The sequence below is a fragment of the Natrix helvetica genome, assembly GCF_964273705.1.
Source record: "Natrix helvetica genome assembly, chromosome: 1".
NCBI classification, from domain to species: Eukaryota; Metazoa; Chordata; class Lepidosauria; order Squamata; family Natricidae; genus Natrix; species Natrix helvetica.
In genome coordinates, this window is record NC_138548.1 from 82987992 (window position 1) to 83014018 (window position 26027).

The following is a 26027-nucleotide window of genomic DNA, read 5'->3' on the forward strand; positions in this document are numbered from 1 at the left end:
GTGTTCAACCTCTAGCATTCAACAATGGCAGACATTACATACAACTCTTGGTACACTCATTATTCACAATTGTTCAGAGAAGCTCAGTGCTGTAGCAGATACTTTGAAAGTACAAATAGTCCTTGCTTAACAACCATTTTTTCAATTTTCATTCAAAGCTACAATGGTGCTGAATGAGGAGACTTAATTTAGTTTACTTTATTGTCATTGAGCTTCATACAACAAAATTAAATGCCATCTTCAGTGTACATCTTCAATACTTATGGATGCTCCTCAAATTTATAGTTATCGCAGCAGCCCTGCAGTCACATGACGTGATTCAGACACTTGGCAACCGACTTGAAGTTACAATGGTCACAGCATCTTGCAGTCACATGATTACCATTTTCAATCTTCTGTAAAGCAAAGTCAATGGGGAAGCCAGCAGGAGGTCAGAAATGGGCAATCACGTGACCTCTCGAACAATACCAACGGAGCTGCCATCATAAGTAGATGCGGTCATGTGACATCACACTTTAAGACTAAATTGCTTAGTGACAGAGTTCCCGTTCCCAGTTACTTCTGTTTTTCAAGGGCTACTTATAGATGTTCAACTGTCAATTCTCAGCATCTCTAGTAAGAGTTGCTTTGAGTGGTCATTAAATGAATGGTTACAAGTCAAGGACTACCTGTATAACATATAACAATGCGATGATAGATAGATGATAGATAGATAGATGATAGATAGATAGATAGATAGATAGATAGATAGATAGATAGATAGATAGATAGACAGACAGACAGACAGACAGACAGACAGATCATACACACGTACATACATACATACATACATACATACATACATACATACATAAAATGCAGTAATAAATTGTCGCAAAAACAATAAAAATGCTAACCCAATCATTCTAACATTTACCAGAAAAGCTTCCTTTCAACAATTACCAGAATGCAGGCTGGGTTTAGGTTTAAGCTAGAAGCAACTTCATCAATAAAAAGCTCTTTCAAAAACTCCTTTTGCAGGCTTTAGATCTCCACACAACATAGGAATTGGGAAACCAATGCTAACCTTTCCCAGGAGAATTTATTAGACTTGTTGGCTCTGGCTGGCGATACCTAGGATCCAAACCAAACTTTACAGGTTAACATCAATATTTTCAGTTGTATCTGGAAATCTAGTGAAAGCCAATGAAGAAAGCCTGGAGCAAAGACCATACATGGCTGTGGTGGCTCTCACTCAATAAATGGGTTGCTACTTTTGTACCAATTGCTGTTTCTGAAGCAGCATTGAGCAGCATGGTGCAGTAGTCTAACTGCGTGTTGGTGAAGGCCTGTGCTACCTTAGCCAACATCTGGATAGACACAGAAGTGCTTTTAAACAATTAGTCCTGATTGTAAGCCATTTCTTTCTCTCTTGCTTCCTTCCATTGTGTAGAGCAGAGGTGCCCAACCTTTTGGGTACAAGGGACTGGTTCTGCATAGAGAGCTTTTTCTGCAGACTGGAAGGGGCATAGTTTTATGTGCTGCCTACATCCCACAGATGGGGTTTTTGCTTGTTTGTCCAGACCAGTTTCTGCCATGCCATGGACTGGTGTTGGTCCATGGACTGAGGCCTGGTGTAGGGAGCCAAAAACTCTTTGTTCATTCCTGAGTCCTCTCTCATTAATGAAAATCTTTTCTAGCGATGACCCTGTCCCGTGGAAGGCTTTTGAAAGCAAGGTGAAATGTCAAACTTTGCTGGAGCAAAATCCTTGCTGAAGAAGAAAGAGGAGGAGGGAAAAATAAACGTCAAGCAAAAAGTAATATGTCTTGATCTCCTTTTTCCCATAAAACCTTGGGAGGCTAGTGGAAGGAGTGGAAAGGCTGAACTAAGCCTGCAGGAAATTAAACATGAAATGAAAATAAGCTAAAGCCTTTCGGCTCTCTTATCCCAAGCTCGAATTTCCCATTCCAAGCCACTGATAAAATGGTGTCCAGTTTCAGTGATTAAAGATGAATTCTGGCTCTTTTCCTGTACTCAAACAAGAGAATAAAGCTCTTGCCCTCTAAAGGAAAGGGAAGGATAAGCTGGATGAAAAGCAGGGCTATGGAAGTGTTTGAAAGAGTCAGATGAGGCAAGAAACAGTGATGATGAGAAAGAGTCTGATGATGTGTGGGTGTGGGAATGTGGTCTGTATGAGTGACAACTCACTTGGAGTATGTTAGGGATGAACCATGTGTTAAGAGTCAGAAAATATAATGATAGGTAGGTAGGTAGATAAATAAATAGGTAGTTAGGTAGTTAGTTAGGTAGGTAAGTAGGTAGGTAGATGATAGATGATAGATATATGATGATAGATAGATAGATAGATAGATAGATAGATAGATAGATAGATAGATATTCTTGCATTAAGTGTGGTTCTCTCTTTTTTTTAACCAAAATGATACCACCGATGTACAAAGAGAAAGTTTTAACAAGCTTGAAATTCATTTCTTTAATGAAACTTATAGGAACAGATGTTTGTTTCTTTTATAGCCCAGGCAAAGTTTGTCAGGACCATCAGATGCTGAGGTTAAAAAAGCCAACTCCTTATTAAAAACTTAACTAAAAAGTGGGAAGAAGAGAGCAAAAACAATCCAGCCTGTCAAGTGACCTTCTTGGATTAAGCTTCTTGGGTTGTTTCCATTTTTTTCCTCTGCTGGAAGAAAACAGCATATTCCAGTGTTTTTCAATCTTAGCAATTTTAAGATCTCTAGACTTCAATTCCCAGAATTCCCCAGCTAGCAGGTTGGGGAATGGTTCATGGTTCTCTTATTTAAAGCATACCTTGTTTATAGTTATGTTGGCAATAACAATAGTAGAAATAGCATATGGAAATTCTACTGCAATCTAACTAAATGGTGTTCTCTACCACATGAAGTACTTTTTGTAAATAGTTTTTCCATTTATCTAAATCAAAGAAAGTGGCCAATTTAAAGTGGGTGGCAGTAACATAAGTCAACTTGGATTGATCTCAAAAGTGAGAGGATAATAGGAAGTCAAGAATCAAATTCAACTTGAAAGAGACATTATTTATTAAAAGGGAAAAGATTTTTTTCCATATACCTGATGAAAGATTTCTTGCCAGAACCAATGTTCCTCCACAAATTTGTGAAATGGCAATGTGGAAAATATTAAGGTTTCTCCCACTATTAGTTTCCAGGGCTGATTAATTCCACCTCCAACAAGAGGTGTCAAACTCGCAGCCCCTTGAGCCAGATACGTCACATGCTGGCCACACCCATGCCTGGTTTAGCGAAGAGGGGAAAGTCATGATATGTCATGTGATGATGTCATGACAATGCAAGTTTGACACCCCTGAACTATGTCATGCTATCAGAACCTTAGAAAACAGAGCTTTTCTAAAGACTTCATCTCTATCGCTTCTCTTTATGTTTCACCCCATTCATTGATACTGAAGGAAAGGGAAGATAAATGTGTTGGGAAAGGGATGATACAACTGTTGTTGTTACCAGGAATGAAAAAAAGGTAGTTCATGATAGCCTCCAAGCTTGGGGCAAGGGAAATGAAATGGCCATTACATGACTAATGGCTTTCCTTACATCTTATGAGAGTTGGGTGAATTGCCCTATGGAGTGGATGACTTAATCAGCAATGTCACCTGAACACAACTTCTGTGATTAGAAAATAGAGCTGTCTATCGGACACTTCCATTCCAGTCTCTGCCAGCTTTCCCCATTGTAGCAATTTGCAACACATAGAAACTAAAGCTAAAAGTAGCATTGTTTGGGACTGGCTCTGTTTGTTTGCTTGCTCTTGTTCTACAGACACAGCACCTGCCTTTCTGCAGTGTTACAAAGCACTGAATCATAGATAAAAAGTTGTGTCGATTTCCCCTATGGTTTTAATGCCTTTGGAAAGATGATGAAGCAATAGCCTCAGAATATATGTGTGCCTGAAATAAGCATCACGGTTGATCCAACTTGAGGATAGCTTTTCTAGTTTGTTTTTCATTAATGCCATGAACTTCCCATTTATCTAACGCAGTGGCCCCTAACTTTCAAGGCACTAGGGACTGGTTCCACGGAGAAAGGTTTTTTTCTGTGGACCAAAGGTGGTGTGGTTTTGTGTGCTACCTGTATTGTTTGCGCGGTCCAGTTTTTGGCATGCCGCATAGCTGTGCCAGTCCATGGACCTGGGATCAGGGACCACTGATCTAAGTAAAGTATGTCTGCTGATGATTGACAGCTCTGTTGGGGAAGCAAATGAAAGTTTCTGATGGAATCAAATGATGTTTTTGCACAGGTAGTCCTCAACTAGAAATCACAGTTGGCATAAAATATCTGTTGCTAACGAGACAGCTGTAAAGTGAGTCATGCCCAATTTTACAAACTTTTTTTTGCCCTGGTTGCTAAGAAATTTGGTATAATTAATTAAGTAAATCTTACAGTTGTTAAGCAAATTTGGCTTCCCCCATTGACCATCAATCACATGACCTGGGGATGCTGTCTCTGTCATAAATATATGTTGGTTTTCAAGTGTCCAAAGTTGTGAGTGGGTGGGTGGGTGTATTGCTGCGGTAGTCATTAAGTGTTAGGACCAGATGTAAGTCCCATTTTTCAGTGCCATTATAATTTTGAATAGTTGTTAAATGAATGATTGTAAGTTGAGAATCACCTGTGCTTGGACTACAATCTGATTTCAACCAGTGGTGGGATTCAGCCAGTTCGCACCACTTTGAGAGAACCGGTTGTTAACTTTCTGAGCAGTTTGATGAACTGGTTGTTGGAAGAAATCATTAGGGCAGAGAACCGGTTGTTAAATTATTTGAATCTCGCCACTGATTAAAACATTATAAAAGTAGCGAATATCTGTAGCTCAGCTCTAGGATGACGATCAGGGTTCGTTTTTTGAGCTTGTGGGTTGTTTCTTGAATGTTTTCTTACCAGGCTAGGTAATATCTTCTGCGGAGTTTAGGGGAACTCCTAAACTCCGCTGAAGATGTTACCTAGCCTGGTAATGAAATATTCAGAAACCAACCCAAAAGCTCAGAGAACGAACCTTTACCCTCACATTATAAAAGGTAAAAATGCCCTAACTTTGAGCTCAAGTCCCAGTAATTAAATCAATATGCTGTTTTCTTGGCAGCCGTATGAAGGTGATTTGCTATTGTCTTTTTCCCAATCTAGACAACAATCTGGTATTTTCTGGAAATTTAGCATCCAAGCATAGAACTGGCTCACAATACTGAAGATCTTCCAACCTACTTGCTGAGACATAAAGTATTACAAATATTTATCAAAAGATGCAGAAAAAAAAGAACTTTGGATTAGATTTTTTTTCTCTTTTTTATTGTATTTCATAAATACTTAGCAATCAATATAACAATCACATTTTAGTAAAGAATTGAGAAGTATATACTGGTATAGACTTTCACAATTGGCATCAATGAAGCAGTGATGAATGGCCATGGTCTACTTTTCTAAACCATGGCTACTGAGCCCGAAAGTTCATCACTGCTTAGTTGAGAAGCATGTTTGTTGAAATGGAACGAAGGAAGAGATGAGGAATTGACACTAATATCAAGCCTAAGCTACCCCTTTTTAGATCTCTGGAGTGAATGTCAACAACTTTTATTTGAAAACTCCAGGGCACCCAAATTCAGCTTGGACAGTCCCCGTCCCCACCCCCTGGCTGCCTCTTTAATGTTTCTCAAAATCAACTGGGTTAATCCTTGAAAATTGTATTGCCTATAAAAATTGTAGCACATATGAACATTTAGTTGTCTATTGCCCAGACTTACTGTATAATATGAACTGTCTCCAGATTTGATATAAAATAATAACCGTTGCATGCTAATTGTAAGCACTTAGGAGGGAAGGTAGATCTGTCCAGCAAACAGGCAGAAAACCAATTATTTTTCTAGTTGTGGGGCAGTTACATAAGTTTACGTTCTTGATTTGATTGTCTTATTGGACTTCTCTTCTTTAGAGGTTAATTTAGATTACTTCCTTTCATTGCAATGGGTTAAATCAACCAAGCTGTGTCGGAGGCTCTCCTATTCATTCTGCAGAACAGCATTGTGGCATCTGCTCCGCAGACTTGCTCTCAACGCAGCACTGCATTTCCTCAAATACCTGATCATTCTGAAATGGAAAATTAGATCTGGGTTCCCTCTCAGATCAACCTACTGAGAGGTCCAAGGTCAGCTTCATTCCTCTGAAAAGCTTAACCTGTGAATATGAAAGCGGCTTTGATATTTGGGTTTTTACACATATTGCCGGCACAAGCCTTCCCGTCAAAAGTTGCTGTTAAGGTTTCTCTTCGTCTTTGGGCATGCCTGGATAGCCTAGAACAATTCCGCAGCACACATCATGCATATTCAGGAGGACCTTTGGGAACTCTGTACACTGACAGGGAGAAATGTGTTTGCCATCTATGGAGATGGGCACATCTGTATAGCATATGTTCTGCTCCCCACTGACAGCACCCTCTGTACCTGTTACCCACTCCTTTTTACATCAGTCAGGGTCAGCATCCTGGACTCTGCATCTGCAGATCAAAGATACAGGCTTGGCCAAGCATGCAAATGGCTGCCAGCTGGACTGTTTACAGGAGGGATCAATGTCAATGTATGGTGAAGGCAAGTCTGTCTAGCTAGGGTGATAGATACTTTCAGCCCTATTGCTTAAGCTTTTTTTCCTCCCCTTCCCTTCATAAATGTATGTTCCTGTGTCATCATTGATGTAGCCCATTCTTCCCTCCCACCAGCCTGCTCCCTGTTTGATCTTGTAGTCTCTCAGAGTTCCTGTCTAACTGGTAGGGAATCATCATTTCTGGTATAAGGTACAGGCCAGGCCAAAATAATTGCCATAACTCAAAATGCTACAGCTGCCAGACAGTCGTTACAAATGCAGTCCTAGCCATTACGTACAAATGAGTGATGCTGTTGGATAAGCAACAAGCCATCTCATCTCCCCGCACTGAGATGCTCCTTGCCAACTTCAAGCAAGCAGAAGGAAATCTCTTCTCCCAGATCAAAGTGAAGGATGAATCCAGCAGTTTAAAAGGGAAGTCAGACTCTAAAAATAGGAGAAGGGATGACAGAAAAGGGAATTGCTATTCTCCCCTATTATCAATTCTAAAAAGGGATCAGGGGCAAGAATAATATGGAAAATGGCAAAATAGGAATAATAGGAAAATAATACATGGCAACATGTCCCAAAGGTGCTTTTTCAAGAGGCAAGTGGACTTTCTGGTTTTTCTTTGAAGACATTCAGTCAGAGCTGAAGAAGTTTCTTTGATGAGAAGCAAAACGTCTTCAAAGAAAAAAAAAACAGAAAGTTCAATTGCCTCTTGAAAAAGCACCTTTGGGACAACCATGACCTGGATGATTGAGAATCTCCATAGACACAAGGCAACATGGGAAAATATTCACTGAAATAAAACCAGTGTCAGGGTTCCAAGTAACACCCACAATGAAAGAAGACTCCGAGGCTTGAGTTTCTTCAAAGTTCCATTTTATTAGATATGTCATATTGGCAGATCTGGGAAAACCCGAATCTGAAAGCTTCCAGGTTTTCCCTACCCCAAAGAAAGTTCATGTCCCTGCCCAGCACCCACAAGTCCATCACACGATCCAACTAGGCACCATCCAAAAGTGGAGATGTCTCCCAGTCACACCATCGCAGCTGCAGGGCAAGGTGTCCTTGATTCTCTGAGAAAAGAATGTTATTTTGGCTATATCTCACCCATACGCCACATAATCCCCCTCCCATTTTCCCACAGTAGAAATTGTGACAGGCCTGGAGGCCCAATGTAAAAGCTAGCTTCCAGGTCTGACAACCAGGTCAGTTCACATACCTTTATACCATCTGTGTTACATAGTTGTTTTATGTTTCATGGGGATGTTTATTCATCTCTTGAGTTCTATTAAGAGGACTAAAGAGGAACAAATATATGTAAAGCAGACTAGAACGTAGAAATTTCATTTGTGCAAAGAAATGCCCAGATCTTTGTTTCCTTATTGTTATAATTTATTATAATTATTGTCTTTTAAGTTATTATCATTACATTATATCAGGATCCTACAAACTTGGCAACTTTAAGACTTACGGACTTCAACGCCCAGAATTCTGCAGCCAGCATTACTTTTAAAAATAAGAATTCTAACAGTAATTTTAAGCACTGTATCAGCAAGACTGAAAGTAATCTTTTTTAATAGCTGAACAGCAGCAAAGGATGAAAATTATGATAGTTGATTAGAATTCTGATTCAACTCTTACTTTAGATTCTTTTTTGATTATTGATAATTTAGCTTTATTATATCCATAACGTATTATGACAATATCAGTGTTTCTGGGCTTAGAATTTTAAAACCTAAAAAAACTTTTTACTGTATGGGGAGCAGATATGGGAGCAGTTATAGAGCTAGATATGGTCAAATTAGCTGTAGTTTTCTCTACTATGACATTGATGATAGATACCAATTTATATAGTTTGAAAAAGCTGCTTATTATTGCCTAAATCATAGGCAGCATATGTTAAATGTCAGTTGCTGGAGAGCAACAATCGGTGAGGAATGTTACTTTCTTGTCCATATGATAAATGTCTTAAATGTATCTTGTATGTGAAATAGAATTCTAGCTTAAATAGGCCTTTGGTTTTATCCAGCTCTCAACACTATATCACATATATAATACTTTTAAAAGTGAGTTACAGCCTACAACTATTCATCTTTTGGGAGATGCACCGTTGTTCTGTTGGAGTGTACATATTATTTGCTTTAACCTGGGCTTTACAATTTGCATTCTGATCATGTTTGGATTTGGGTTTTTTTTCCCCCCTTGCATGAAATAGTAATAGCACTATTCTTACTATTAATTTTCTTTATCATATGTCTGTATGTACAGGAGAAATGTGAGATTAAAAAATAGTGCTGTTACACATTACAGTCAACATAGAACACAATATAAATGACATCATGAGAAAGGAAGGATATAATGTGATGGCATCAGGTGGTGGAAGATGGGAGTTGCATGTTACGATAGGCAAGGAAATGGCAAAAGAACATTTTAGTTATCATAAACAAATTCAAGTCTCCCAAACCATGTGAATTGTAATTTAAAGTACTGAAGAAAGGAGCAGAGAAGATTGTAGAACTGCTAACTGTACTCATTAAGAAATTCTGGAGAACGGCTAGATCTCAGAAGATTGAAGGAAAGGTTGAATCTGTTTTCAAAAAAAGGACTCTTTGCGCAGTACAGCTCTTTTAACTTGATGTCTGTACTGCGCAAAGTCCTCAAGAAGATAATTAAGTAATATATTTGTAAGCACTTGGATAGGAATGCAACAGTTTACAAGACAGTTTACAGTTTACTTGTCACAAACAAGCCAGGACACATTAGTTTTAATTTCTTTTTTGACAGAGCTGTTCGCATTATGGATCAGGGGAATGTCATGAACATAATATATTCAGACTTCAGCAAATCATTCAATGAAGTATTTCATGATGTGGTACCGGTCATTGCATATACTATTGAGGAGGGAATGGATTTGTTCTCTGTTGCCTCAGAGGACAGAACCTGAACAAGTGTGTTGAAACAACTGGAAATATAGATTCAGGCTCAATATTAGAAGGAATTTCTTGATGGTTCAAACTATCAATCAGTGGGGGGGGGAATTGCCTCATGAAGTGAGGCAATCCATTTTATTTATCTGAAATGCTTCAAAGGATCCTGTGCTGAGCTAGGGGTATGATTAGATGACCTCTTCCACTTCTAGATTTCAGGAGCAGCATTTTTCCTTCAAATTATTATTATATTATAATAATAATATTATAATATTATATTATATTATTATATGGGTAATCTACAATTAAATTGTTTTCCTTCTATAGTCTACCTTCACCTTTGTTTTCAAGAGTTTTCCTTAATTAACCTTAACCAATTTTGTTGTATTTATTTTGTACAATGGCAATAAAGATTATACTTATAATTAACTTTCTTCAGCAAAGATTCTTGGCTTTTCTTAATGTAATCATTCAGACCTTGCTTTTCCCCACCACCACACAATAGAAGTCCTCTATCCCTTGAGCTCTGGGCAAACACAGCCAATCAATATGATTTTTGGTTACAAAGCATAGTGTCTGTTCATTTGGATTTTAAGTTATTATTATTATATCTGTTCACAACAATGTGAAATCACAGCTTCCAGTTCTTTAGCTGGTGTGGATTTCATATGCATCGAGTTCTTCCCAAGAACCCAAAATGTCACAATGTATCAGTTTAACATACATGTGGATCCCACTAGTGTGGTCTTTGCAATTGACACACATGGAGATTTTGTCACTCAACAGATTTTCTATGAGGTCGCCAAGATTTTTTGGCATGGCATCCAGTGTGGGACCCGCTGGGACCAAGATGGTCACTGTATGTCATAATCTTTCCATTTCGATTTTCAGATCTTGATACTTCGTGATCTTCTTCAATTTTTTAATCTTCAATTCTATTGTCCCCTGGTATTATCGTGTCAATTATCTATTCAACCACAGTTACATCTGGTGCATTGTGAGCCTAGACTCAGAAATCCTACAATATTTTAACCTGTCTTTTTTTTCCCCTATTTCTTCAAGTCTATTTTTTTTTTTCATACTGATACATGATCATTTTCACAGATTTTCCAGTGAATCGTTTTGGCAAATGTGTGATGTTGTTATTTTGACCTTGCATGAGCTGAGTATATGATCTACTATTTCTTCTGCTTCTTTGCACAATTTGCTCTAAAAATCATTTGCTGATTTTTTTCAGTTCTGGCTTTGGTTGCATTAATTCAAATCACTTGCTGTGAACAGCCAACATTAAGCCCTCAGTTTCATTTTTCAAATGTTCCAGTTGTAAGCCACGGCCAGGTTTTATTTTTATTTCACCTTCCCCTCAATCCTTTGTAGAAATTGACTATGTAATGTTTTTCCTTGCCAGAATTCTGTTCATGCTTTTATTGCATTATTTCAATAATCACTTTTTGTTTCCTAAACATTGTTAAGTTCCAGTTTTTAACTTGCATCAATGTTTGTTCTTGGCTTTTAAATAATCAGGCTAATGCATGCTTTTCTTCTTTGACAGCTTGTTTGACCTGAAGTAAACCTCTGCCTCCATTTTATTATTATGCCTTAGAATTGGTGCTGTCTCTTGGTCATTGTCTGGATTAGTCCCTGGCTGTTTTCTTGGGAAGCTTTTTCGGAAGGGGTTTCCTTTTTACTTACTTTACTTTTATTTAATTTATAAACCGCGCCCTCTCCCAGAAAGGACTCGGGGCGGTGTACAGTCATATTAAAAACAATATAAATACATAAATATAGATAAATATAGATGGAGGAGGTAACATATAAACTGTACAGTAATAATTAAAATTAGAATTAGAATTAAAAACTACCCCTAAAAAAAAACACTACCCCAGAATAAGATGTTTGCCAGGAGGCTAAAAATGGGACTATAAATCGGCTAGGCCAGCTAATTGGAACAGGTGGGTCTTGAGTTTCTGTCGGAAGGAGCGGAGGTCGATAGTGGTTCTGATATCGGGGGGGAGGTCATTCCAGAGGGTTGGGCCCATCACAGAGAAGGCTCTACTCCTGGGCGCCGCCCGTTGGCATTGCTTAGTGGACAGCACCCGGAGGAGTCCCTCCCTGTGGGAGCGAATTGGTCGCAGGGATGTATGAGGTGAGATGCGATCCCGCAGGTAACTAGGTCCTGTGCCATGGAGCGCTTTGAAGATAGTTATCCCCATTGCCTCCTTCTTAGGGCAGGACTAGAGCATACAGTCTCACAGTTTCTAGCCTGATGCCTTACTCACTACAGCAAACTGGATCTCTTCAAATTATTAACTAGCTAAACAAAATATTGAAGTAGGCGCTTCTTAGCATGAGTGATGAATTTCTCTTCAAATAGTTAACGTAGCCTTATCATTGGAAGACTTGAAACAACTACAGCTTGCTGTTGCAATTCACAGCTTATCCCCATATGCCTGCAGAAACAGTTATTTTGCTTTACTTTCTGCAAAGGATGGTTGCAAAGGATGGTTGCTTTAATAGTTCAAAGAGAGGTGCCTGTATTTGTGCCTGTATGCATTGTAAAGCACCCCTTCTAAATAGTCTACACTGTCTTTCTGTCCGTACTGTTTAAACCTTCTGAATGAACTGTCTGTAGAAAAATGGCACGGATTGTTTCTTCTCTGATGTGGATTTCTTGCTGATGATCTCCTCAGGTTTGGTTTCAGAACCGAAGAGCGAAATGGAGAAAGCGAGAACGATTTGGTCAAATGCAACAGGTTCGCACACATTTCTCCACTGCCTATGAGTTGCCTTTGCTAACTCGAGCAGAAAACTATGCCCAGGTAAGTGCTCTTCATCAACACACCTGTCGTGAACCTTTTGACAGTTTTATCAGAGGCTCTGCCGTAAATCAAATGACATTTTGCTAGGTGAAATGAGAGTTTAACATTCAAGAAATGAACATTTTAACCTTTTCAATTTTAACAGTAACTTATTTATTATTTATCTGTCTGTTTGTTTATTTGTTTATTTATTTATAATGTGTTACATTTGTTTGCCACCCATCTCACCACAAGTACTCCACAGGATGGAGAAATGCTGAGGTGATTTGGAGAATATGTAAACCATTTGGAGTCTTCAGCCAATTGATTGATTGATTATGAGCCATCAAGTTGGTGTCAAGTCTATCATATAGATAGATTTTTTCGCACAATAACCTAGTCCTTCAGACCTTCCAACAATGCACCCATTGCCACTGCAACTGAGTCCATCCATCTGTAGTTATCATCTTCTTTTCTTTCCTTTCACTTTTCCCATCAGTAGAACATGTTTCAAATAACTAAACCTTCTCATAATATGTACAAAATATGATAATTTCAGCCTGGTCTTTTGTGCCTTGAGTGATAAGAGCCATTGTGGCATAGTGGTTAGAATGCAGTATTACAGGCTAGCTCTGCTGACTGCCGAGCAGTTCAAACCTGACCAATTCAAAGTTGACTCAGCCTTTCATCCTTCTGAGACCGGAAAATGAGGACCTGGATTGTTGGGGGCAATATCCTGGCTCTGTAAACTGCTTAGAGCAGGGGTGTCAAACTCAAGGCCCGGGGATCAGATCGAGCGCATGGGGTGCTTAGATCTGGCCCACGGGAATGCCCTGGAAACAGTAAAGGTGCCTCTGCCGCCCATAGCCCTCCTGAGCTGTGTTTTTGTTGGAAGAGGGTTGCTGTCAGGGTTCCAAGTAACACCCCCAAGCAAGTGAGACTCTGAGCCTTGAGTTTCCTTAAAGTTCCATTTTATTAGAGATGTCATATTGGCATATCTAGGAAAACCCGAATCTGAAGTCTCTCGGGTTTTCACCACCCAAAGGAAAGTCAAAGTCCCTTCCCCTGCACCCGCATGTCCATCACAATCAGGTCACCACCCTAACTGGAGTTGTTTCCAAGTCATGCCTCTCTAGATGCAGGCTAAACGTCCTTGACTCCCAGGGGAAAGAATGTTGTTATGGCTATACATCTCACTCCATCGCCATCCAACCCCCTCACAGTTCGCACAGCAAGCTCATCTACCAAGGGTGGCAGCCCTGAAGAGCCAAAGAAAAAGATGGCCTGCAGGAGGCCATTGCAGCCAAAAATGGACCGAATAGCCCACAAAATGCCCCTCCTCACCTCCGAACCAAAAGCCCTTCACTATTTAAGCTTTTCTTTAACAAGTTAACCTTAATATTCTGATCCTTTTAATTGTTGTTTTTTAATCTTTTCAAGCTGCATCATAGTATTCTGTTTGAGATGAAAACAACTAAAGTTATACTCACGGTTATCATATTTTCCTGGGGGGGGGGAAATGGTAAACTTGAAAGGTGGGGAGAGAATCTGAAAGTTCGTAAGGATGAAAAAACATGTTTTATGTTAAATTTTGCTTTACAAACGAAAAAGACGCCCCCCCCAAAAAAAAACAAAAAAAAACCCTATTCAAAAAGTATATTCCAATGAAAAATATCTGGAGTTATAAGTGGCATGTGTTAAGAAAGATTTCTGCAATCAGACTATGCATTAAATGGCACCATTTGCATGGTAAAAATTAAAAGCCAGAACCGGGTTTTTGAAAAATAAATAAAGCGGAAGGACAGCTTTCTGAAATAAAGGACACATGGTCACTGTAGTTCTACTTCATATTGTAAAAGAGAATCGTATCATCAGTAGATATACGTGTGTGTGTGTGCACATACTGAGAGAGAGAGAGAGAGATAGATAGATAGATAGATAGATAGGTAGGTAGGTAGGTAGGTAGGTAGGTAGGTAGGTAGACAGACAGACAGACAGACAGACAGACAGACAGACAGACAGACAGACAGACACAGACAGACAGACAGACAGACAGACAGACATCAGGATTCTTGCCATTTTATGGCTCGTATTTTGATCACCTTTGAGTTTTATCCTATTGCTCTCACAATAGCTGCCACTTATCTGTAGCATGCCAGAAGGAAAGGTCAGAGCAGAGCCAAAGCCAATGATGATGAAAGGCTGAGAAGTGCAGGCCTGTTAGAAAACTGTGTTTTCCCACGTTCCATCTGGATCCTCTCCTCTCTTGCTTTCTTTCATCTTACACTCTTCTCATCTTCACACCTCCCTCTCTGCCTTTCCCTTTGGACATGCTGAATTTGGACTTCCCCAATGCTTAGTTACTGTAAGAATATTTCCCTTTCATATCCTTAAAAAAAAAGGTGTAGTGGAGCAAAGGAGTGCTGGAGTAGGAACTTCATAATAGTTTCTAAAAAATCGCTTAGAGTTTGCTACTCTTTTGCAGCAAAAACAACAAAGAGTTTTGTGAGACTTGGCCTTTACATGCATGAACGCAGAAGATATTGTGGATCATACTCTACTTCCTCAGATTGATGGTGGGGCAGGAAGAACAGAAGGGAAATAAGAATGATGAACTCTAACCTCCCCAAACAACACTTGTATGCATTTATAAAGAGTCAGGACTCTTTTCTCAAAAGTATACTCCATGCTTCTAGAAAGGTGGAATCCCAAATCTCTTCTTCCATAAGCCCTCGAGGTCATCATACCCTGTCTGTATCCATACTCAATCACCCAGAGTCTGTTAGGGGAGGCGGGCAGTGAAATAAATGTAATAAATATAATAAATACATAAAATAAAACTCTTGTTTTGGAGATAGCAGCTCAGTAGTTCCCACTGCCACTACTTATCTTCCACTACGTTGTCTCTCACTAGATGCTTCCTTCTAACCTTGGTTTATGAGAAAGGTAGTTTTCAGGTAATAAAATGGTAAAATTTGAGTTTGGGTGGAGGATGAGGAAGTGGCCCTTCCTTCCTTGGGAAACAAGCCAATTTCAGAAGAGAGAAATGAAATCAGGCTTTATTGTAACCAATAAATACATTTATTTAAAAATAAATTTAAACAATAGTTTAAAATATGAACTCTCCCCCTTTAACTTTAAATACTCACAAGGCACACATTCAATAGTGAAGAGGATGAAGTACAGGACTGTTCAGATTGTAGGAAAACAGCAGGTTGATATAAAAATAAAAAACCACAAAAGTGTACTGCATCCAGCAGATCATAAGAAACTACTGTTCTACTATAAATAGGATTTCTCTGCCCAAAGTCTCAGCAAAGAAATTGGAAGATTCCAGTCACTTATTTATTTCCAAATGTGTATGGCTGCCTAATTCTATGCCAACTCTGGGTGGCATGAACTATTAAAACATCCTGACATAATAAACAACAGAAAGAAGAGACAAATTCCCAGGAAGAGTAAAACAAACACATCCCTCAATCAAAAACATACCGCAAGGGACATATTATTGTTTCTGTTGTTGTTTTCATCATCACCATTGCAAGAAAGGTTTTAAAGCTTTTTTTTTTTAAAGGATTTTCTGGAACATACCTGAAGTATAATTCAGAACAGAATCCCTTACTTTGTATAGAAATGTTAAAAGCAGAAAATACTGGTTTAGTCCAAGCGCAATCAAACAGAAATGAAAGACATATTGCATTTCTCTAGTCATTTACCTTTTTCTTCCAACTGAAATGAAAGAATCCTGTATCCTTCCTATATTTCTCTTTTTCCTGAAAATTCCAGACTTGGTCTCATGTTCTCCCAGCCTCCGTTCCCATCTTCTCCCTCAATTTCCATAGGAAACCTTTGTCTTTTAAAAGATTCAAATCTTCTATGCTTGGAATTACGGAGGAACTGGGGTATCTTTCGGGATATCATAAGTATTTGCTCAGACTACCCATAAGTAGTTTTTTTTTTACACCATCATAACTTTGGACAGTCACGAAATAAGGCAATCTGAAAGTGAGGACTATTTCACACAAGCCCTCCCAATCATGCTATAGCATTGACTAATCCACATTTGGTTATTTACATATTTCTGAACAAGTGGAAAATCCCAACACCATCCCGTTTACCTTTCCACAAGTATATACCGTGTTTCCACGAAAATAAGACATGCCCTGCTAATAAGCCCAATCGGGCTTTTCAGAGCATGTGCCATAATAAGCTCGCCCCTGAAAATAAGCCCGCCCCAAATATTTAAGCGCATGCGCAACCAGTCCCCGCCATTAACACTGTGCCACCTACCGGTACAGCTTCCGGGGCAAAAAGAGGGCTCGCCACAAAAACAGCGGCAGGCCAGCAATGTGATCACCCCCTCCCGCCAGTTCCTTCTTGTGCAAAAAAAACACCGCCCACCCCAATGGCAAAGGCAGCCTGCCTGGTTCCCTTCCTCACGTTCCTCGCCATTGTGCTCAGGGAAGCGGCTGGTGAAAAAAAAACTTCTCACGAGTTCGATGAAACATCTTGAAATCGCGAGAAGGGTTTTTTTTTTTACCAGGGCTTCCCTGAATACAATGTCAAGGAATGCAACAAAGCTGGAAAGGTAAGAGGCGCGCCTCGTGGCCCAACACCGCCCACTTTGCCCCAATGGTAAAGGCAGCCTGCCTGGTTCCTTTCCCCGCCGTCCCTTTAACAAGGAGTGGCAGGTGGGGGGGAGAAGCGAGGCACGCCTCCTACCTTTCCAGCTCCGTCGCGTTCCTCGCCCTTTCGCCCATTGAATCCCCTTGTAAAAAAACCTCATGAATTCAACTCACGAGATTTTTTTTTTACAAGGGGATTCAATGAGTGAAAGGGTGAGGAACGTGGCAGAGCTGTCAATCTCTGGTAGCGCAAGGACACGGGTCTCGCTTCTCCCCCCCACACACCTCTCCCCCCTCACTAAAGGGATGGCAGGAGAGGGAACCAGGCAGGCTGCCTTTACCGTTGGGGTGAGGTGGGCGGTGTTGGGCCGCGAGGCGCACCTCTTTCCAGCTTCATCACATTCCTCGCCCTTTCGCCCATTGAATCCCCTTGTAAAAAAAATCTCATTAGTTCAACTCGCGAGTTTTTTTTTTACAAGGGGATTCAATGGGCGAAAGGGCGAGGAACGTGACAAAGCTGGAAAGATAAGAGATGTACCTCACAGCCCAACACCGTCCACCTCACCCCAATGATAAAGGCAGCCTGCCTGGTTCCCTTCCCCGCCATCCCTTTAGTGAGGGGTGGCAGGTGTGGGGGGGAGAAGCGAGACGCGTGTCCTAGCGCTACCAGAGACTGACAGCTCCATCATGTTCCTCGCCCTTTCGCTCATTGAATCCCCTTGTAAAAAAAATCTCGCGAGTTGAACTCATGAGGTTTTTTTTACAAGGGGATTCAATCGGTGAAAGGGCGAGGAACGCGACGGAGCTGGAAAGGTAAGAGGCATGCCTTGCTTCTCCCCTCCCACCTGCCACCCCTCATTAAAGGGACGGCGGGGAAGGGAACCAGGCAGGCTGCCTTTACCATTGGGGTGAGGTGGGTGGTGTTGGGCCACGAGGCGTGCCTCTTACCTTTCCAGCTCCGTTGCATTCCTCGCCATTGTATTCAGGGAAGCCCCTGGTAAAAAAAAACCTTCTTGCGATTTCAAGATGTTTGATTGAACTCGCGAGAAGTTTTTTTTTTTTTACCAGTCACTTCCCTGAGCACAATGGCAAGGAACACGACAGAGCTGGAAAGGTAAAAGGCGCGCCTTGCTTCTCACCTGCCCCAGAAATAATAAGCTCTCCCCTATAATAAGCCCAAGGCCATATTTTGTGGGGCAAAAGAAAATAAGACCCTGTCTTATTTTCGGGGAAACACAGTAATAATAGCATTTCCATAGCAACCCACTGTAATTCTTGACCTGCTTCCTATGGCAGCTTTTTCAGTGAACTTTGTTGTGCACCCAAACTGCACATTTGCATCTGTGTAAGCATAGTGGGATGTGGTGGCTCAGTGGCTAAGATGCTGAACTTGTTGATCAGAATAGTTAGCAGTTCGGCAGTTCGAATCCCTACCACTGTGTAATAGAATGAGCTCCCGTTACTTGTCCCACCTTCTGCCAACCTAGCAGTTCAAAAGCATGTAAAAAATGCAAGTAGAAAAATAGGAACCACCTTTGGTGGGAAGGTAACATCATTCCATGTGCCTTCGGCATTTAGTCATGCCGGCCACATGACCACGGAGACGTCTTCGGACAGCGCTGGCTCTTCGGCTTTGAAACAGAGATGAGCATCACCACCTAGAAACGGGAACAACTAGCACATATGTGTGAGGGGAACTTTTACCTTTACCTAAGTATAGTGAAGTTTTCTTATCTGGTTGGTGATGTTGCAACCTAAGCTACAATGAGGTTTATTTTGCTAAGCCTCTTTATTAGGATAAAATTCCCCCATGGTAGCAATAGGACTTAGACTTGCTATACCGCTTCACAGTACTTTGCAGCACTCTTTGAGTGGTCTACAAATGTGAGCAGATTTCCCCCAACAATCTGGCTCCTCATTTTATTGACCTTAGAAGGATGGAAGGTTGAGCCCATCACAATCAAAGTCCAGGCTGTGGGCAGAGTCAGCCTGCAATACTGAGCCACTGTACCACCATAGCAATGCTATCCACCCATTTCCTTTAAGTTCATCCATCTCTTATATCTTCAGCACTACAAAAAAAAGATACTTACGTGCTTCTTTTATTCATCATCATCATCATCATCATCATCATCATCATCATCATCATTTTAGCCGTTGGCTATCCACTGCAGGATGAAGGCCTCTTCCACATGTTTCCAATCTAGATGGTTCTGAACTTTCTTTTGCCAGTTGGGTCCCTTATACTTGCTTCTTTTATTATATACAGGGTTAGCTTAACTGAAAAAAAGAGATATATTACGGTAAATGCACAATCTGTCCCCACCTTTAGAAAAGTCCTGCTCTTGAATTTTGCAGCATGGAATGAGCCAATGTGAACTAATTTTCCTTTCCTTTTTTCTTTCTTTCCTTCGTTCCTCACTTTCCCCCACCCACCCACTATATCTCAGATACAGAATCCTTCCTGGATTGGCAACAACGGTGCCGCCTCTCCTGTGCCTGCCTGCGTAGTGCCCTGTGACTCGGTGCCTTCCTGCATGTCTCCCCATGCTCATCCCCATACCACCGGAGGAGTCTCCGAATTCCTGAGCGTCTCGGGTCCCGGCAGCCACGTGGGGCAGACGCACATGGGCAGCCTCTTTGGCAGCGCCGGCATCAACCCCAGCATCAATGGCTATGAGTTGAACAGCGAGCCGGACCGCAAGTCTTCCAGCATTGCAGCCCTGCGGATGAAAGCCAAGGAGCACAGTGCTGCCATATCGTGGGCAACATGACAGGGCTGCTGCTTTTGCCCTCGAGAAACGGACAGCTCAAGCAGGACAGATGACCCAAACCCTCCGCTCTTGGACTGGGGGCAGTGTGAGCCCTCCTCAGAGGTCTGAATGCAGCACTTTTCGCTTCCTTAGGGAGAATGGCATGGTGCCGATTGCCGTATTTGGAGTGTTTTAAGCATGTAGGCCTTTCCCCCACCCCTCTTCCGAGGAACAGGAATGTGGAAGTCAAGAGAGGATATTTCTCCTGCATCAGACAAACTTGAGTTTTCGATTCCCCTTGCGCTGTTGTTCTCCTAATTACCTGTTTGCCATTGTTCTTGCTCTATCTAGCATGAAAGCTGCCTCCCACCAAGGATTCCATCAGGCAATCGTTGGCCTTTTCCACAGAAATATTGGGGTGGGGGTAAGGGAGGATTCCAAAGTGTGCCGTCTTTCTTTTTAAATAGTCCTATATTTTCCCATGACATCCTCCCTCCCTTCTCCCCTCCGCCCTCACATGTTTGACTACAGAAAGTCTATTAAAGTGGAGGTTGGGGAGGGGGGAGAAATAGCTACACAGGGTTCCTTGATTGGTAGCATTAGGAGCCCTTCATCTGGAAGTTCATCTGATTTCTTTCTCTCTCTCTTTTTGTCAAACAAACAAGAAAACAAAGGCCAACCCACAATTTCTGGCTAATTGCTCCCATGTGAGCTCTTTTGAAACCTTCCTGTTTTAATGGAACAGAAGGGGTTTATATATGATCTCTAGCACCAAAAGGCATGTGGTTGCTATCACTGTAGATGGCTGGTGCCAAAGTCTGAGGAGACGGGATGCATTTTGATTGGGGTACCCTATACCAAAGTTGCCATACACTGTACAGCAACATGAAATTCATCCAGACCTTATCTTCCATGTGAATTGTGTGAGTTTCTGAGTTGCTTTATGTCATTTTTCTTTTATCCTGACATTTCCCTCCCTTCAATCTCCTGCAATGCAATAATGCATAGACAAGGGTTGCAATAATGAAGGCATGAGTCAACTGTGGGTTCAATGAAAGGCACACTAAGAATATACTCCCCCTAAACAGAAATTGGGGAGGCGTGATGGCTCAATGGTTAAAGACGTTGAGCTTGTCAGCTGGAAAGTTGACAGCCTGGGTTCAGAGTGCCACATGATGGGAGTGAGCTCCCGTTATTTGCCCCAGTTCCTGCCCACCCAACAGTTTGAAAGCATGCAAATGCAAGTAGATCAATAGGTACCATTTCGGTAGAAAGATAACAGCATTCCGTGTGCCTCAGCATATAGTCATGCTGGCCACAGGACCACAGAGGTGTCTTTAGACTCCCTTAGTCTAAGAAACAGAGATGAGCACCGTTCCCTAGAGTTGGACATGAAACCTTTACCTTTAAGCAGAAATTACAAAGAGACATACATCTCCATAGGGCCACTTTGCAATCATAACCCCATGAACTGATTCTGACAGCAAATAAAGGACGTCTAGGCTAGTGTAAACTAAATCAACCTTTTTATATGCTACCTAATGTTTGGGACACTCTGACTTTGGTACCCCATCCTCATCACACCAATGAATTTATTGCAACCTCAGTAAAATCAGTTGTGGGAATTAAATGAATTAGTGTAATGGTTGCCTAGCCTGATGTTTGGTTTCAATGACGAACCAATCAGGAAGAAAATCTGTGGGCAGTCAAGGAAAATGTCTCCCTAATTTCTCGCATCGGCCTACTCTGGCAGTTCTGATAGAAGAGCAGTTTAAAGGATTTACTTGTTCAGATTGATATTTGACATACCAACTTTGGAATAATAACTGAAGAGTTTGATGCCCACTGCCATGAGCAATACACCCACTTCATATGCTGCCTTTCTGTTGTCGCTATCAAGTTGTTCTTTTTTCAAACTCCGGTTCCTCTCCACTCAGTGGAGGTAACTCAAAGGCCTATCTTGAAGAAATAAAGCAAGAGGGTGTCCCCCCCACCCCCCGCTTAGTTGGAAATTCTTTTTTTTTCCCCAGCCCAAAGCAAAGTAGCAGACACAGGCCTGCCTCATGTTGTTCCCATTCATCAGGATAATCACATTTTCCCAATTTCCATATGTTTGCCCTCTTTAAAAAAAAGGATCAAAGAGGATTTTGGTCCAGCCAAGCTGAGATTCTGTTCAAAAAATCTGAAACGGTGCTTGGGTTTTGCGGTTTCTACAACAGGCATTCCCATCTACTAGAGGAGAGAGACTTTATACTTAAAACTGTCTTAGCTGGCTTTTAAGGAGTGTTTGTTGGGTTAGTAACTACTGGGCTTTCCTTTTTCTAGTGAGTGGTTGCTTCGCAGGCTTTGCCATACCTTTTAATGGGCTTCAGAGGAAAAGCAAGATTTTCACCATCCTTAGGGCACAAAGCCACCGGGGAGGGGTGATCCTGACCTTTGGATAGCCATGCCATGAATGGGCACCTATAAACCATCCTAGAAAGGGAAGCCTGCAGTTGGGGAGGCATATAAAGAAACAGGCATAACACACCAAGGACGAAAAAATCTTTGTCAAATCTGAAGAGGGGCAAGAGAGAGGATGCATTCATTTTATAGGAATGGAGTAGAAAAAGCAGGGGCATACTTGAGGGTTAGGGAGGCATCTCCTCCTCCGCCTCTCAACGCATTGTTAATCCCAGAACATTTCTTAGGAGCCCCAGTATTTCTGACCAGCTGTAGGAATAAGACACATCTGTCTGCAGCATGCAGAGTAAAAAGGCCTAAACCTTTATTCCTTTAGAGATCAGGTGTATTTTTCAAGTCAAAAGCCACAGTTAAAAAATATTTTTTAAAAATCAAATTAGTCAATACTTTGGAGTTCCATTGGATTCAGTGGGACTACAAAACATCATTAAATTTGTTTTCCCGTGGGGTAAGTATAGTATGAAGAAAAGGTTGTAAGTTATCAATAGAAGGGCTACCTTCATAAGGCATTTTAGGTTCTCATAAAATGAAAGAGCAACTCTTTTATACTTGCTGTGCTTGTTTAAAGACAGTCAAAAAAAACCCCCCAACCATTCCTTTAAAAAAAAAAGATTGAATCATCCCAAGCAGTGATGTCATTACTTTCCATCACTGGAGATCAATGAGCCATCAAATGATTTTAAGGCTATCTATGAGAATCAGACCCTGAATTCTCATGAAAGTTATGATGACATGATTGCATAACAGGCATGATCCATGCTTAATCATGTTTTTGTGTTCCTGGTTGTGCTTTCCTAGGAAAACACGTGTGTGTGCATGCTGACTCCAGGTATGTTTATTTTATAACAGCTAGGTTTGCCATCTTTGGGATGAAGGAGAGGATCACTCGTAACAGGGAGATGCTAACTCTGCCCACATTTCTTTGTTTTCAGCTGGTAAAAAGGACTGGAAGTAGAATGATGCTGCTACTTGAGCTGTTCAAACTGCCATTGCAGCTTTTCAAAGCTTTAAAGCAGGCAATAATAGTTTTGGCAAGTTCTTTTACTATCTGTTCATCTCATGTCACGTTAGTTCCCAAATGGTTTTGAATGTGAACAATACAAGTGTACATCAACAACATATACTTCAAAATGTGTTTCAGGATCTGTGTGATGTTCAACCCAATATGGTACCGTATGCATCAATTCCTTGAAAAACCATTGATGGATTAGCCCATTATATTAATTCTCCACCTTCCTCTCATTAATAGGCAGAATTACCAAGGGCTCTTTGCCCTTCACTCCACAACACTGGCCAACAGTGAATGATGGACAAAGAAATGATATACATATGAGAAACACGGGAAGAGGGGGGAAATTCAACATAGGAATACCTTGTACGCGTGTGCCCATGATATCAAACATAGCATTTAACTGTATCATAAATGTCAATGAAAACCTTTTCTTGAAATACCTCCTGAACAAGAGAACTCCATCAATGGCAACAGCACAAGATGTGAGGCTACACAGAATACTGATTGTGAGCACCAGAGGCTTTCTGAATGCCCAGCAGTAGCAGCTGGTTTTCAATTGTCAAGCTATACCCAGGAGTTTGGGTAGAGGGAGCAATCAATAATACATTTCCTTGGGGGATGAGGAAAGAGAGACATATCTTACCTTCTATTCCATTGGTAAATGCTGAGAAAGGCAGCAAAGCATAGTGGTGTCCAACCTAGCCATCTATAAGACTTGTGGACTTCAACTTCCAGAATTCTCCAGTTGCCATGGCCTGGCTGCAGTGGTGGGGTTCAGCCAGTTCACACCACTTCAGGAGAACTGGTTGTTAACTTTCTGAGCAGTTTGGTGAACTGGTTGTTGGAAGAAATCATTAGAGCAAAGAACCGGTTGTTAAATTATTTGAATCCCACCACTGCCTACCTGGCTGGGAATTCTGGGAATTGAAGTCCACAAGTCTTAAAAGTGCCCAAGGTTGGACACCCCTGGGCTAAATGAAGGGGTTAGGGCAGGGGTGTCCAAACTTGGGAACTTTAAGACTTGTGGACTTCAACTCCTAGAATTCCACAGCCAGCCATGCTGGCTGGGAAATTCTGGGAGTTGAAGTCCACAAGTCTTAAAGTTCCCAAGTTTGGACACCCCTGGGTTAGGGGGTTTTTTTCCCTGTGTTTTTTTTTTACAGGGCATTCTTGTATCTGTCTCTTCTTTTTTTTCTTTCACTCATTTAATGATTTTGCCTTGTCTCAAATCATACCCCAAGGTTTGCAAAATTGCAAAGCATTTTGAAAACAAACAACAGTGAAAAAAGGTAGTTTCCTAGAAAGTGGTTTGAAAAAATAATCAACAAGACACAGCTGCTGAGAACTTTGTTTATTTTGCTGCTTTGACTGACACAGAAAAAAACAAACATTTGGAGGGTTTTTTTTAAAAAAAAAAATCAGCCGAAATGGAAACCTAGATGAAAGCTTTTTCACTGCTTTCAGTTTCATGGCTGGCATTTCAGGGAAGTCAAGGTGACTTTTTATCCTGCCCCAACTCTTATTAACAAATTGTGGATGATACACTATCCAGTCCTCCTTCCGCATAAATAGATAGTGCTAGGACCTTTGTACTACTGATCTTGAAGGGCAGTTTTCAATTGTGTAATAATATATCTGTTTGGGGGTGTGCAGTGACTGAAAAGGAGAATGGGAGAAACAAAAATCAAAAGAAAACAACCTCAGTCAATTGCATTGTTGTAAAATATTGTAACCTTGTATAAGTGCAACTTTTTTTTCCCTTTAGCTTTATGGCCTGAGGCAGAATATATGAAAATATACATTCAAAAATGTTGACAAGTAAAGCAATGGATTGAGAGGAAAGCTTACAAAATTGCAGTGTGAGGTTGTGCCATACAATTTTACTGCCTATACAGATATGTACTGCAAATTCATTACATTGTAATATTAAAAAAAAAGAACAGATTGCTTTGTACTTTGTCTTTCTTTCTTGGTTGCTCTTTTTTTCCTTTAATTTTTGAGGAAAATAAATCATTGGATATATCATCTTTCCCTGTCCTGGAGCTGAGGGTGGTTAGTGTGAATTTTTTTTTAGTGCTGCAAACAAAAATTAAGCAGGCAAAAAATTGCTGGAAAAGAATGAACAAACATCCAGAGCGCAGGCAGAGGAAAGCCACATAAATATTATTATTGTCATCATTCCTAGTTGCAATAAGCTGTCTCTTCTCTGCTCTGAACTGAAATCTGTCTATTTTGTGCCTGACTCATGGCAAATGAAATGCGATCAGAGGGGGGCCTCCAAAAGCTCATGTTAATTGAAGTTGGCAAAAAATACTAACAGTGCCCTTTTGAACTGCTGACACAGAGCAGAATGGATTAAACAAGGCTAGATTAACAACAGGTGGCAGCTCCCAGACCCACTGCCTCTAGAGAGTCTTAGCAACCAAGAAGCAATGATGAGAACATCCTAGAGGCAAAGTCCGAGCAGCCAATATGTAGCTGGAAATTAGACTGCTGGTAAATTAAGGGACGATCTGATCACGAAACTATTTTTTCTAAGTTGTGGCATAGGATATAGAGGTGGCATTGCTGTTCACAAATCAGTATTCCAAAATACACGTATCCTTGGAAACAGGTCCAGGTTGGTTTACTTATTCATTTTTACAAGCCAAACCTGGCTTTAGTGACTAAAAATAGGTTAGGTGTTTATTCTCAGGACGCATCTTTGAAACAATATACAACTAATCACTTTTGACAGTTGTTTTCCATTAGCTACTCCTCCAGAAGTCATCATGGGGCCATACCTGCCCGTGCTGTTGAGGCTACTGATCTGGCTTTGGATAGGGAAT

General features: G+C 40.9%; 1 protein-coding gene across 1 annotated transcript in view; it reads left to right on the forward strand.

Moving 5' to 3' along the window:
- ALX4 (ALX homeobox 4) overlaps positions 1-20615 on the forward strand; it is a 69632-nt gene extending 49017 nt beyond the window's left edge. Inside the window, exons 3-4 of the mRNA XM_081937050.1 lie at positions 12239-12367; positions 19422-20615. Of these exons, the coding sequence (XP_081793176.1) occupies positions 12239-12367; positions 19422-19745 (453 nt within the window). The 3' untranslated portion in view covers positions 19746-20615. The remainder of the gene's footprint in view (positions 1-12238; positions 12368-19421) is intronic.
- The last annotated feature ends 5412 nt before the right edge of the window (positions 20616-26027 follow it).